The following is a 15,112-nucleotide window of genomic DNA, read 5'->3' on the forward strand; positions in this document are numbered from 1 at the left end:
TTATAAGTGCCTGGACTACTCATTCTAAAAATAAGCAAGTGTTATACCAAGAGACTAGTCTAACGAGGCTATCTATATCTACGCTGGAACCTGGGAAACAGACACGTGTCATTTTAAGTGTGCCAGCACAAAAGGCCATGCTCAGACACTTAGAAGTGATTAGCTTGGTTGACAAACTCCTGGATCTTCTCTCAATAACAAGGGCCAGCTGCACGGCATGTGGTCCCGGTCTGGACACAGACACAGCCGAAGGGACGGAGGGCAGGGCTGTGTCTCCCGGGGAGAAGGGCCCCTGTCCCTAACTCACACATTAAGGCACTAAGCCAAGCTGGAAGAGGCCTTCAACGAAATGTTAGTTGCCATTAGGACACTCAAATATCATTCTTCTTATCATTGTATTTTCTTAAATTGATTTTTAGAGAGAGGAAGGGAAAGGGAGAGAGAAGAGAAACATCAACATGAGAGTGAAACATTGATCGGCTGCCTCCCGCACAACCCCCTACAGGGATTGAGCCTGAAGCCAGGGCATGGGGCATGTGCCCTGACTGGGAATCGAACCAGAGATCTTTTGGTGCATGGAACACCCAACCAACTAAACCACACCAGCCAGGGTTCATTGTACTTTTTCAAAAGCCAAATGTAGAAGCATTTGAGATCTTTGCTTCCCAGCAATTGCTATCCATTTGGCTCAAATAAAGGCTTATTAAAAAAAAAAAAAAGAAAGAAAATAAATGAAAAGCCAAAAAGCCAAAAGTTAAGTTTCAGACTTGAATGTATAATTAAACCGCTTTCTCAGGGGCAGTGGGTGTGACCCAAGCGCCCTCCCTCCCGTAAGCCCAGAGCAGTACCTCCAGGAAGTAGAAGCGGTCCGGGCCGCCAGCTGAGAAGTCCTGCACGCAGCCCGGCAGGTCCTCCCCGTACTCCACCGTGCAGCGGCCCTGCACGTCACTGAAGTCCACCACGGCCTCCTCGTCGCTCCAGTAGAGCAGGTTGATGTCTGTATGGTAACTTGCTGGAGTGGATTTGTGTGTGTTCTCTGGCCTGTGAGCAAAGAGTCTTTGTTAGCAATTCTTTAAAACAAAAGCATTTTTGGTTGTTGTTGTTGTTGATTTCATAGAGAGGAAGGGAAAGGGAGAGAAACATTATTGAGAGAGAAACATAGATCAACTGCCTCCTGCACATTCCCTACTGGGGATCAAACCCACAGCCTGGGCATGTGCCCAGCCGGGAATCAACTGGCGACTCCCTGTGAGCCACACTAGCCGGGCAGCAATTCTCTTTTGCTGTGACTGACCATGAGTTAAATGGTAGCACATTCCCGGGGATGCTCCCAGAATCCACCGGTAAAGACCATGACCCCCAATCAGGTCAGCTGGATAACTATCCTTAGTTGGCCCGAGACACTATAACAGTGGAATTCTTTGCAACAAACGTGCTTTCCGTGGGCATTTCATTGAACTGGACAGTTGTATGCTGTGGAGAAGCTAACCATTATGAATAACTAAACATTAAACCTTAAGGGGGTTCGGTTGGTTGAATCATTTGCTTGTTTCTCCACTGCAACCCAAACAGATAGGCCCTGGGTCAAGACTACAGCTGCATCCTGGCCAGCTCAGTTGGTTGGGTATCATCCTGTGCAACAAGTTTTCTGGTTCGATTCCCAGTCAGGGCACATGCCTGGATTGTGGGCTCAATCATTGGTAGGGGGTGTGAGGTTCTGCTCTCACAGCCATGTTTCTCTCTCTCTAAAAAAAAAAAAAAAGGCTGTGGCTGCCTGTCTCCTATTAAGCATGGCTAGAGCTTCTTTTTCTCACCTATACATCCAGACTTCTCCTTTCTTTCCCATTACAAGTGATTATTACAAGGACTTCAGAAAGTCTTTGATATACATTAGTCAAGAAGTGAAGCAATGTTATAATATCTGTATGTCTTAGTTTCAGGTTAACTCCTAACTACTACAAATTACTAGGGTCCCAGAAAAAGACTCGGTGCAGCCAAAACCTTGGAAAAGCATAGAGCTGAGAGGGACACGGAGAGAGGGTGGAACGACCATAAATAGAACTGCAGGTTCTCTGGGGGTGCCTCCGGCAGAGCCCAGGACATTCTTCCTCTGCCTTTGTCACATTCTGAATTGAGGCTTAAGGATTTCTTTAGAGAGAGAATTCAGCAGCTTTAAAATAAAGTCTAAAATCAAGGGTATGAAATATAATTTGAATCGCTGTCAGCACTCATCAGATCATCAGAAACACTTGGAGAAACAAACTACCTTTACATAACTTTTTTTTTTTATAACATCCAAAGATATTTTTTCCATTGAGTTTTAAAGAGAAAGGGGGAGAGACAGAGATAAACATTGATGCAAGAGACATAGTGATTGGTTGCCTCCATAAGCGCCCCAACTGGGGCCAGGGATCGAACCCGCAACCAAGGTACTTACTGGTGCCCTAGACTGGAATCAAACCAGGGACCCTTTAGTGCAAGGACCAGCACTCTATAACCACTGAGACAAACAGGCTAGTGCTCTACCTAACTCTTCAAAAATCACTGTGTACTACATTACAATCCATTTCAGGCAGAACTTTCTGGAAGAGTCTGCTGCCTCCAGGGAGAGCGGAGGATACCGACCTGTAGAACTTGTTCAGTCTGATCTTGATGTCCGTCTCATTGGGCTTGCCATTGTTCTTCTTGACACAGAAAATCTCTTTGATGCGGCCGATTCGGTATGGCTCGGGGGCATCCAGGTTGCTGCCTTTGATGTAGTCCGAGTATTTCCGGTAGTGTTCTGGGTACAGCTCTTCATTCACAGGCTCCTTCCGTGGGCGTTTCATAGGACTGGACAGCTTAATGCTGCAGAACAGCAAACATTACACATAACTGAACAGGAAGCCTTAAAAAGTAGGTAGCTCAGCATGACTGACCAGTGACAATGGCTCGGGCAACAGTTGGTACAAGGGGTGCAGAGTGGGGATATTCCAAAGCAACTCTGTAGTGGCCCAGGGGGCCGGGCCTTGAACTGGGCAATGGGGGCACTCACTTGAATGTGAAGGCCTCGGGGAGGAGGTACACGCCATCACCCACTCGGTACTGGATGCCATCCTTGGAGGCTGAGCTGTAGAAAACCCGGTCCTCTAGGTCCTCCAGCAGCTCCAGGACCCTGGGAATTTCCTTCTGCTTCATTTCAACCAGATGGGCACAGCTGGCACAGAATCTGAAGGAGCCAAGGACAAAAAGGCAAAGGCCCTGAGATGGCAACAGAGCTGCTGGCTTAACCCAGAGATTTGGTGACCAAGAGAAAACATCTGCAGATGCCTGAAGGAGCTGCTTTCCTGTACTTTATGTTCACACTTTGAAAGCACTTATTTGGGACCAAAGTCCAAAGTCCAGGGATGTATACAAGAAGACATCAAGCCTATCCCACTTTTTTTTTTTTTTTTTTTTTTAATATATTTTATTGATTTTTCAGAGAGGAAGAGAGAGGGATAGAAAGTTATAAACATCAATGAGAGAATCATCGATCAGCTGCCTCTTGCACACCCCCTACTGGGGATGTGTCCGCAACCAAGGTACATGCCCTTGACCAGAATCAAACCTGGGACCTTTCAGTCCGCAGGCCGATGCTCTATCCACTGAGCCAAACCGGTCCCGGCAAGCCTATCCCACTTTTGAGTATTTGCTCTAAAAACCCTAAGACATTAACAAACAGAATTTGAAAAAAAACAAACAAACACAAAACAAACAAAAAACCACACCAGAATTTGGAATAGGGTAAAAAATAAAACAGAAGCGAGAATACAGAGTGGTTCAGTTAGGAACTCAAAATATCAGAGGAACCTCATGCTATCTATAATAATCTATAATAATAATAAAAGCATAATATGCTAATTAGACTGGATGTCCTTCCGGACGACCTTCCAGACGAAGCCAGGGCGGGTGGGGGTGGAGCCCCTGCACAAATTTTGTGCATCGGGCCTCTAGGTATCTCCAGGAAGGCTGATGAGGAATTTGGTAAAGTTCAATATTTTTGCTTAAAAGAGAGTTGGAGACTGCCTTTAAAATGGAGATCAGGCCCAGGCCAGTCTTTCTCAGAGGTTAGAGCATTGGCCCTTGGACTGAAGGGCCACAGTTGGATTCCTGGTCAAGGGCATGTACCTTGGTTGCAGGTTCCCCAGCCTTAGTAGGGGCATGTACCGGAGGTAACCAATTGATATCTCTCTCTCCAAGTCAATGTTTTCTCTCTCCCTGCATCTTCCCTCCCTTCTACTCTCTAGAATCAATGGAAAAAACATCTTTGGGTGAGGACTTTAAAAAAAAAAAAAAAAAAAAAAAAAAGGCAGACTCCCTAAATACAGTTACCCACCAGTTAGAATAAAATGAAGTCAAAGATCTCACTTAGAAGATACCTAAGAAAAAGAAAATACATGAAATTTGTGGTATAGACACTGAAGAACATGCAAAAAGGCTGATACTGATCGATGTTCCTCTTTCATCGATGTTCCTAACTCTCTATCCCTCTCCCTTCCTCTCTGTAAAAAAAATAAAAAAATTAAAAAAAATTAATAAAATATATTATTAAAAAAACATATATAAATCCTGCTCTTATGAAGGTAGCTCCATGCCCAGGCCAGCCATACCCCTAAAGACACTGCAACAAAGCCAGGCTGGGCCCTGACCGGTGGCTCAGTTGGTTGGAGCATCATCCCACACACCAAAAAGGCTTGCAGGTTCCTGGTCAGGGCACATACCTAAGTTGTGGGTTCCACCCCCCAGTAGAGCACCTATAGGAGGTAACCAATCGATGTTTCTCTCCTTCCCTTCTTCTCTAAAAAATAAAAGTGACTTTAAAAAAATCCTTGGGTGAGGTTTTAAAAAAAAGTTTTCAAAGCCAGGTTGGTCTTGGGTTAACAAGAAAAACAATCAGACAGTGCTCCCAATCAGACAGCGCTCCAGGAAGCAAACCCAGCAGATGGAAACGTGAAAAGCTAGAGTGGTTCACACAGAAGCATGATGTCCTCGCCGAGAAGGTGAGGACACCAGGCCCAGGACTGGCACTCACTTGTACTTGTTGTCCTCAGTTGGTTCGGTTTTTGGAGGGGACTCAAATCTTGCGTAGTCTTGATCGTACCACAGCTGGTAGAAATAGGTCTTCCCGTTGTCCTCCTCCATCAGGTCCTCGGGATCCATGCCTCCCTTTGGGGACAAGGACGCTGTGTCAGGCGTGACCCCACAGCGAGAGAGGGCACACGGGGGACGTGTGTGTGAGTCCTCACCTCCATGGCCCAGTTTTCCGACGGAGCTTTATAGACGACCGTCACCTTGCTGTGGATGTATGACAGCTGCATGTCTTCACACTCGTCTACCAGAAACAGCTCCAGGGGGTCCGAGGTGGCCCCCAGGACCGTGTCTGTGCCGGCACAAAACCAGTGGGCATGAAACATCGGTCCCTGGCTGCTGTCCTCCCACAACGCCGTGACCCTGGTGTCAGAAGAAAGAAGGGAAGGAAGTTCTAATTTCACCGGCTGATCTTTGAGTTTACCTGGGGGAATTTTTTTGTTTGTTTGTTTCAGTCTCAAGCAAAGATCTGCTGTTGCTATTCTTGCAAATAGGAGTTTCCTACCTGTTCAAGAGAAAGTGTGTGCTGAAGTCAAGCGAAGAGAAATATACGAACCTTGCTAAGTACAGTGGTTTTGAAGAGTCATCTGGAATAACAGAGACACAGTCCCCCACTTTCAGGGTTTCTGAGTCGATGCACACCTTCTGATAGTAAGTCTTCTTGCCATCAGTCTGAAAACAAAGAGCTTATTTCAGGTGGAAATGGGTTTAAAAGTCCATGCTAGGCATGGTGTTCTTGTTAACATAAAGGCATAATCCAAAATGATTTCATTAAGGCATGGCTACTGCCCTGGCTCCTATAGGGAACATCCTACTGTCTATCTACTCTCAGCTCCGCCCTGGCTAGTCAGCAGCAAATCAGAGCCCAATATTCCATGTGAATAGCACCAGTCCCAACTATTCACTGTGGTCTTTTTTTCTTTTTTTTTTAATATATTTTATTGTTTTTTTATAGAGAGGAAGAGAAAGGGATAGAGAGTTAGAAACATCGATGAGAGAGAAACATTGATCAGCTGCCTCTTGCACACCCCTTACTGGGGACCCGCAACCAAGGTACATGCCCTTGACCTGAATCAAACCCGGGACCTTTCAGTCCGCGGGCCGACGCTCTATCCACTGAGCCAAACCGGTTTCGGCTTCGCTGTGGTCTTAAAGCAACATCCCATCCCTGATTGCTTTCAGCCACACAGGGCTTATTATTCCTCTTCTCCCACAGGAGAGCGATTCCCACCTCAGGGCCTGCGCCCTGGTTCTTCCCCACATCTTCCCCGACGGTTCCTCTCCCACCTCCTGGGTCCCATCTCAGCTGTCGCCTCCTTAGGAAAGCCTCGGGGCCCCAGGCCCCTTCCTCCTCTCTACCAGCCCAGCGGGCATGTGTCTGTCCTGCCCTGAAGCATCACCACCACAGGGCAGGGGCTGAGTCACATCCAGGCCCGAAGCAGCACCCGGCGGAGGGAGGCCTCACGCTCGCTGAATAAACCGACTTGTGTCTTCCTCTTATAAACAAGGAGAAAGCAGTGCAAAGGACACCCGCTCTCTAACTTTGGTAAAGGAACTGAGCCTTAGATGGAGAGATAACCACGGAATGACCAGTAAGGGATTTGCTGGTGCCGAAAGACACCCACTCCCAGGCAAGAGACGTTGACAACTCTTCAAAAGGAGCTTTGAAGGGGAAGCAGTCTGACACCCCTGAACTGTGTCAATTACCCATTTTGGAACTTTAAGGAAACCAAGTCTTTGGGCAGACAAATAAAAACACTTCTTGTGTGTGGCCACGGACCTGGACCATGGTCAAGCGAGCAGGATTCAGGCTGCTTAGAGGCCTGGTGGCGAGACACCAGGAAACAGCTTGCTTCTCAGGAGGGTGCGTTCAGAAGGCAGAGAACCTGCTGCAGGATTACCTTAACAGCTTCTCCAATCCAAGAGATCCGGTCCTTGTTCTGTTTCTTTTTCTTCCCCTGATGCATCTTTTTGGGTGACGGCATCTCTGGGATATCGTCATCCTCCTCTTCGTCGTCATCGGCCTCCTTCATGGCCATATTGGGACACCTACAAACTCTCTTGATTATTAAATAAGGTCCCTTTCTTCAGTAAGACTGCCTAGGGCTGTTTGGGTCAGATAACAGGCCAGGCCTGGGGGCAAAGGGAGGTGAAGCACTGCCGCCTGTCCTGCACATTTCAACACAGCTACCCGCCCCAGCGCACAGCCCTCAGCTACCAGACCAGCATGCTCAAAGCCTACCTCCGCTTTAGGCAGGCTTGTTTGCTCCGGCCGCTGCCGCCGAACTTAACCATGTCCTTACAGGCTTTACACGTTCCACAGTCGGGCTGCTGACAAACCTGAAAGATTTAAAAAGTCAAATGACCATTAGTAACAATTTGTAATTCATTAAAAACCTGGTTACCATGCTAGAACTTTTAGAGTTAGCCTCATTTCGAGGTAAGGGAGCTGAGGGAGTTAAGAACAAGGTACCTACCAGTCACACCCCCCAGATTAGCAAAGGTTAAGTGGGGTATGTTGGTGTTGAAACGTGGGGAAACTGGTTCTGCTCACAGGTTTTAAGTTGGTAGCACCTCTTGGAGAGCAGTTTTCTCTATCAAAGGACAGAACCCACACCCAGCAATTCTACTTCAAAATAGGGGCAGCCCTAGCTGGTGAGCTCAGTGGTTAGAGCGTCAGCTGCAGACTGGAGAGTCTTGGGTTTGATTCGGGTCAAGGGCACATACCTCGGTTGTAGGCTCAATCCCGCGTCCCCTTTGGGATGTGTGTAGGAGGCAACCAATCGATGTGCATCTCTCACATCAATGTTTCCCTCTCTCTGCCTTTCCAGTCCCTTCCATTTTTCCATAAATAAATAAAATCAATGGGAATATATATCCTTAGGCAAGGATTAATTAAAAAATTTAAAAGAAATAGGGGTAGACACGGAAGTCTTGTTCAAGGATGCTGCTATATCATATCAAAAATTATTATAAAATCAAAAGTTGCACACTATTGAGGGGCAAGTTGGGACTGTCATATAAAGCAGCATGATGAAATAGTCAAAATGAATTAACTAGATCTACCTACATGAACACATAACATGATGACAAAAATACCAGTTATGTATATTTAAACAAATATTTTTAAGGCTTGATACATATGCTAGATGAAAAAAGTAAAACCAACACATGAATGGTAAGAATGTGCAAATTCCTGTTCAGGGCTGTCACTAAAGAAAAAAAAAAAAAGCTCTGAATCCAGTGGACAGTGTGAACACAGGGCAGTTCTAAAGGCAGCTGCTATATTTTTGCATCCAAGTTTTCATCCAAAATAAGTCAAATAACAGATACCAAAATACATCCGATCTCTGGGTCATAGAAGATTAGGGAGATTCAAATATTTAAAATTCACAGAAAGAGGTAAAGGGGTGTGTCTGTGTGTGTGTGTGTTTCTTTTTAATTGACTTTAGAGGGGGGTGGGGAGAGAAAGAGAAAGAGAGACAGACGGACAGAAACATCACTGATGAGAGAACCACTGACCGGCTGCTTACTGCACACCACACAATGGGGATTGAGCTACAACTTGGACGTGTGCCCTGACCGGGAATCGAACAGTGACCTCCTGGTTCATAGGTCGATCTCAACCACTGAGCCACACTGGCTGGGCAAAGAAGTCTTTTAAAGCCTCAAATCTCTAATTTAAGTTGACAGATCCCCACTTTTCTGGGAAAGTTATGGAATAAGACAAGGCAGGCTCCTGAAGGATGTCCTCCCCTCGGAGGAAGTCACTCTCTCTGCCCTCACACTGGGACCTTCAGACACAAGGAGATGTAGGCAAAGCAAACACCACCCAGCGGGCTAGGCTCCTGAGTTAGTGAGAGGGGCATCAACAGCAAAGCATCTGAGCACATGGATTTCAACAGCTATCTATCAACCTATTTGTTCTCCAAGGCATGCAATTTTCCCAGATCACCAACTTCCTCCCAGCTTACGTCCTAGGGATCATATCTGAACAGTCAGCATCTCAAGCCAGAAAGAGGAAGCGAGCTGCTCAGATTACATGGTGAGCCCAGCCCAGATGAGGTTACCTCGCAGACGCCGCACCGTCGGCGTTTGAAGGCATTCTCCTTGTCTTCTCTGTCATCCTTTTCGATTTGTTCTGCGAAGAAAGTGTCGAAGATCTGGTAGACCAGCTTGGTGGTGGTAGCTTTCGTGGGGCCTTTGTCCTTCTCCTTGGTGGAGTGACTGATGGCTCGACGTTTCTCATTTCTGGGAGAAAGGTTCCCATCATGTTAGCGGGGTGGGGAAGAGGGCATGGGACACTCCGCCTTCTCTGCAATCAGGTCTTCAATTCTATTCCTGCCGCGCCTTACCTTCTTCCTAGGGTGACCCCCACCAGCTTGATCAAGTCCCTCATGCAGGGGGTCAGGAAGATGGGCAGTTCATCACTGTCCCCAGCCGCGTCGTAACTCTCCACTTGTTCCACCACAAACTGAGCATGTCGCAGGAGAGAATCCTCAGTGAACCGATTCAGGTTGAGCACCGAAGGAGGAACTGTGGTCTTTAAGAAATAACAGAAGTTTCTCAGGCTTAAGCAAACCTATTCTAATCAAACTAAAAAAGTTTCTGCTAATTCTAGACATGCGTTTTCCAGCAAGATCTATACATTGCATATAATTAGGGGTGAGCCCCAGATTACAAATTACCTAACCCCGTACCTCAATCTTATTGATCAGGTCTTCATAGGTCGCGTCACGGTTGCTCTGCAGGAACTCAACGACTATCTTACTTATGTAGATCTTCTCCTGCATTAAGCTGAACATGGGCGAGTAGTCTGGGCTGGGCTCCATGAGAATGTATTCCGCGTAGGCTGCAGTGAGCAGAAGGTGTTGTTAGAAAGCAGTTTGAACCTGATGGCAGCTATGGTGGCTGAAGAGCAGAGATGAGTCTATGAAGCTTAGGAGGAGTCTAAGTCATTCCACAGCTAATGTCACAAATGTCAAGTGCAATCAGAATTATGAGTGCATTCAGAAGTGGCCTATTTGAGCCGATCAGAGAACTGGCTAAGGAGTTTCCACTTCGCTCATCTCTGGCTTTTGAAATTTTGTCTGGGTTTGAGTTGCAAGAATATGACCCACTCGTATAACTAGAGGGTTGATTCCAAGGCCAGCTGTAATTAACATGAGAGGCCATCCCAGAACCTCACATGATTACCACATGGTCAGTGGTGTTCACGTGAGCTTGTTGAGACGTCCAAAAGCCCAACCAAGCCCCTGGGAGGACGGGAGCAAAGTCTCCTTTCATAACCCAGAACAGTCCACCGTTAGCCACATACTTACAGGTGCTGAAGCCAATGAGAGCCTTTTCACCTCCGTCAAAGCCAGTGATCCACCATTCAGTGATGGGGCCAAGGTTTTTGCCATTAACACCACCTAAGAGATGGGAAAGAGAACAGTTTCTTGAAAGGAAATGGACTCAGAGCTATGATTCCTATAAAAATCTCACAGGCCCCAAGTGCCCAGCTGAGCTGACATCCCTTATCAGCCGAGGCAGGCAGTCCTCATCAGGCAGAGAGCATTTCCTTATAGCTGTTCAGAGACCACAATCCCTGACTTTGAGAGGCAGGAATTCCAGCTGAACAGTGCTTTGTAGGCGAGTTGTTTGTTTTTAAAATATCTATCCCAAACATAAGCAGGGACGTTCCACTTACCCTCAGGAGACGGGTCATCATCATATATCGGTTTTGCTGAACCAGAAAAGTAGAGCTTAACATCCTTCTCAATGAGACCAGTGTCAATGGGGCACAGGTGACCACGTTTACAGTACACACTAGACGGGCAACAAAGAGTGTGTTAGCCAGCTGACCAGTGAAGGCAAGCTGCAGCACCGAGTCAAGTTCAGACACAAGGTGACAGTGACTACCTGCAATTCCTAGACTCTTATCTTTCTTGTGGCCAGATCACTAGATGAGTACAGTGTTCTCTGACCCAAACAGCTTCTACCTGATCCTCCTACCGGTGCATCGAGAGTACAAGTAACCTGGCCAGTGTGGCTCAGTGGTTGAGCGTCAACCTATGAACCAGGAGATCATGGTTGGATTCCTGGTCAGGGCACATACCTGGGTTGCTGGCTCGATCCCCAGTGTGGGGGGTAGAGGGGGTGGTGGTGGGTGTGTGTGTGCGCAGGAGGCAGCCAATCAATGATTCTCTCTCATTGATGTTTCTCTCTCTCCGTCTCCAAACATATTTTAATATCAATAAAAACATTAAAAAATAAAAAAAGTACAGGTATCTGCAAAGGCAACACCAAGAGATCAATGAGACAGTGAATGATGAGAAATCCGAGAGCAACTCACTGCACCCACGCTTGGCATGATGCTAACAAACATCACTCTTAAACACATTCTACCCATAGTTGTGCGACCACCTCTACCTAGCTCCAAAACATTTTCACTGAACAAAATAAAACCTCATACCCATTAAGCAGTCACTCCCTAGTCCCTCTCCACGCCCACCAACCACAGATTGCTTTCCGTTTCTATGGATTTACCTCTGAAAATATTTCTTACATGGTTAGTTTTGTATTATAGGAGTTTTGTCTCAATAAAAAATTTAATAAAACAAAGCATATTGTGTAATGTCATAAAAAGTGAGGTACATCAGGGATATGTGAAGGGCTTCTGCCTCTGTCTAGAGGTAAAGCTCAGGTTTAAGGGCATCCATGGTCCCACCTTCCGGAGACACTCCTTGACAGTTGGAAGAAAGTTCCTCCTTACGCAGGATCAATCAGGGGTTCTGCTTAGGGACCTGCTCATGCTGGCCTCAGGGACTACGCTCCTACATTGGAGATGCCACGCTATCCCTGAGTCCCAGCCGGTCCACATGGGACCTGTACAGTCTCCTGGACCATCTCCCACCGCTCCCATAGCGTAAGGGCCTGGAAGCCAGAAACCCTCATCTTGAAATCTCACAAAACCTTTTTAAAAAGAGAAATGAACACCTTGAGTTGAGCTCCTCTGCTATGAGCCAGGCAGCCCTGCTCTTGAGACTTGAAGTCCAGTGGGAAAGATGGACACACATCAAGGGAAGGCACATATTGCAAACCCACAGAAAACAAGGATCCACCGCCCAGCCAACTGGGCTGTATCAGTAGATGTGACGTCAAAGGAGCTCTAAGTCCTAGGCGGGGGCAGGACCCACTGGTTTACAGGATGAACCTCACCTGACTTGTTTCCACCCACCACGTTCAGCCCATGTATTCAAGGTAAGTAAGTCCCTGAATAACTCAGTCTGGCTTTGACGGACTGATGCTAAAAGGCACATTTCTCCTGGGAATTTGTCTTTATTGCTACCCTCCAACCACACAGGAATGAATCTACAGCACACCATGGCTTCCGCTTCTAGTCCTCTTCCAGCCTCTGGCCTGAGGAATGCTACAGGAAGGCACAATCCTACAGGAATGCCAGCTACGTCAACACAACATATTTGGTTGTGTCATCAGGCAGAGGTTTGGAAGATGAACAGGAGGTCGCCGGTAGTTGAACAGCATCCCAAAATGGGTCAGAATCCCAATTGTATTGGGAGAGGGGCATACAACCAATCCACCACAGGAGTGTGAGAAGTGCCACAGAAGGAACACTGGGGTCTTGTCCCAGGGTATAGGAACCCCTCGATCTGCTATGGGGCCAGGGTGTCAGAAAGGGCTGCCCAAACTAATGTCCACCTGCGGCTAACAACAGGTATTATTGAGGTGATCCACTTGCCCCTGTGATACTTCTTCAGGAAGAGAAGCAGCATGTGCCGAGGCCTGAAAGAGACATGGGCTGGTCCTGCAGCCAAGCCCTTACCACGAAGGAACAAAGTGAAGCCTCTGTTCTGCACAAAGCAGCTGCACCTTCAGCAAGAGGGAGCTGACTAAATTGAAAGGTGGTGAAAAGCATGGGGATTCTGTTCACTCAAGGGTTTGTTTGAGCCTTGCCAAAGATATAGTCCACACACCATGGATCATCAGAAAATCCTGGAGTCAATAGCATAGCCTGCAAAGCGCTGTATGATCTAGCCTTCTCCCCGGCTCCCTGGCTCCCTGCTCCACCCACTAACTCTCACTCCACACCTTGGCCTCCTCCGAGCCCCACCGGCCTCATCACTTGAATCTTGCATTGCTAACCAATGCCCACCTCTGAGCCTTTGTACCTGCTATTCCCTCCTCCTGAGATGTCTTTCGCTAGTTATCCCCTTGGCCTGTTCTCTTATGCCACTGAGTCTTGCTGAAGTCATTTCCCCACCATTCTTTATTTTTTAGAGAGAAAGGGGAGAGAAAATTGACCAGTTGCCTCCTGAATGCATTCCGATTGAGGATCAAATTGGCAACCCGAGTATGTGCCCTGAATGGGAATCGAATCTGCAACCTTCTGGTACCCAGGATGCTCCATCAATTGAACCACACTGGCCACAGCTCTCTACCATCTAAACACAACTTCTTTCTCCTACCCACTCTCTGCTACCATGCTTTTTACTTGTGTTATCATCCTAACTACCTGACAGGCATAACTTTGTTCTGCCTCTGTAAAAGCAGGGATCTGAAGTGCTATATTCATAACACCTAGTGCAGTACCTAGTACAAAGTTGGTCCTCATTTGAATGAAATGACCTCCAGAATATATACAAACTGAATACTTGACAAGTATAACCCCCCCCCCCCCGCCAAAAAACAAACAAACAAACAAAAAAACAGCCCCCAGCAAATATCTACTATACTTCCACCAGGGCTTTGTGGCTTTTATCCACCCAGTGTTAGCAACATAGGAAATGCTGCAGGTGAGGCGCTAGAGATATTAAGAACTCAGGCATCTTTAGGGAAGTGCCCTGTCACAATGAAGAAGCATATCAGTACCTGAAGCATGTCAGTCTGTTTTGGGGGAAATATTCATAACTCTCAAAGCCAGATTCATTGGCATCGAAGATGGACAGTCTTTCATTTGTCAACATCGGTACTTCATCCACCTGAGAGACATTGGACCATTAAGCAGAGGCATAAGAGACAGGAAAGAAAAAGCTGAAGATAGAGCTGGAACTTACTGCGTTAGGGGGATGATGTTCATACTTTAGTTCAGGGTCATCCAGATACTGTCCACACTGAAGGCACTTTTGAAGCTGGTTCTGTGGGGGCATGACACAAATGGGGCTCAGAGAGCCAGCCCTAAGCAACCCCATTAGTGTTGTACTAACGGTTTTATCCCCAGATGCATGCTTACCTTGGGAGACAGTATTGTTTTGGTTTGAGCTACTTTTTTCTCATCACTGGAGGGAAAACAAAACAAAACACAAGGTAAGTTCTGAAATGACTGAAAAGAGAAACTATTAGAATTCACTGTCAAAGTCATACCTAAACCACCTGACACAGATGATTACCAGGCTGCCTAAGGGGCAAGGCGCTAGGCCACAAGTGTCTCTTTACCACACGAAGGGGACCTGCCTCACTGGGAAGTATTGGAACGTCTTGGTTCTCTGCTCACAGACCCAACCTATGCGATTTAAAGCTAAGGCTAGCCTGGCCAGTCACTACAACCTCTTTTCCTTTCTAGAACAATTATTTTAATATGATTATCTGCTAAGTATAAAGACAAAACCAAGGTCTTACGGTTCTTTGGATGTTGATCTCCGTCTCTTCTCCTCCTAAATGGGAAATCAGAGTGAAGACTAAGAAAGTATTTTTACATCTGCATAATGCTTCAGAGTTAAGAATTTTACATATGTGGTTATGACAAAACCTAGTCAAGTCTGGCTGGTGTTGCTCAGTGGATTGAGCAATTGAGCATCATCACATGCACCAAGAGGTTACCGGTTCAATTCCTGGTCAGGGCACATGCACTGGTTGTAGGCTTAATCCGCAGCGGGGGTGTGCAAGAGGCAGCCCATTGATGTTTCTATCTCTCTCACTCTCCCCTACTCAGTCTCTCTCACTCTCCCTTCCTCTCTATCTAAAAAATCAATAAAAACATTTTTTTAAAAATCTAGTCAGA

General features: G+C 46.7%; 1 protein-coding gene across 7 annotated transcripts in view; it reads right to left on the minus strand.

The window, feature by feature from the left end:
* DNMT1 (DNA methyltransferase 1) overlaps positions 1-15,112 on the minus strand; it is a 113,653-nt gene that overhangs the window by 79,503 nt on the left and 19,038 nt on the right. For all 7 annotated transcript variants that reach the window (XM_084885657.1, XM_084885656.1, XM_084885655.1 and 4 more), the window contains 17 exons: positions 14,731-14,765; positions 14,345-14,390; positions 14,169-14,249; positions 13,984-14,093; positions 10,802-10,920; positions 10,431-10,523; positions 9,810-9,961; positions 9,465-9,652; positions 9,180-9,360; positions 7,352-7,449; positions 7,011-7,158; positions 5,666-5,781; positions 5,268-5,472; positions 5,054-5,187; positions 3,035-3,208; positions 2,626-2,847; positions 849-1,041 (listed from right to left, as the gene is read on the minus strand). In XM_084885657.1, coding sequence (XP_084741783.1) covers positions 849-1,041; positions 2,626-2,847; positions 3,035-3,208; positions 5,054-5,187; positions 5,268-5,472; positions 5,666-5,781; positions 7,011-7,158; positions 7,352-7,449; positions 9,180-9,360; positions 9,465-9,652; positions 9,810-9,961; positions 10,431-10,523; positions 10,802-10,920; positions 13,984-14,093; positions 14,169-14,249; positions 14,345-14,390; positions 14,731-14,765 — 2,295 coding nt within the window. The remainder of the gene's footprint in view (positions 1-848; positions 1,042-2,625; positions 2,848-3,034; positions 3,209-5,053; positions 5,188-5,267; positions 5,473-5,665; positions 5,782-7,010; positions 7,159-7,351; positions 7,450-9,179; positions 9,361-9,464; positions 9,653-9,809; positions 9,962-10,430; positions 10,524-10,801; positions 10,921-13,983; positions 14,094-14,168; positions 14,250-14,344; positions 14,391-14,730; positions 14,766-15,112) is intronic.

The sequence above is a fragment of the Pipistrellus hanaki genome (genome assembly GCF_964339955.1).
Source record: "Pipistrellus hanaki genome assembly, chromosome: 5".
Taxonomy (NCBI): Eukaryota; Metazoa; Chordata; class Mammalia; order Chiroptera; family Vespertilionidae; genus Pipistrellus; species Pipistrellus hanaki.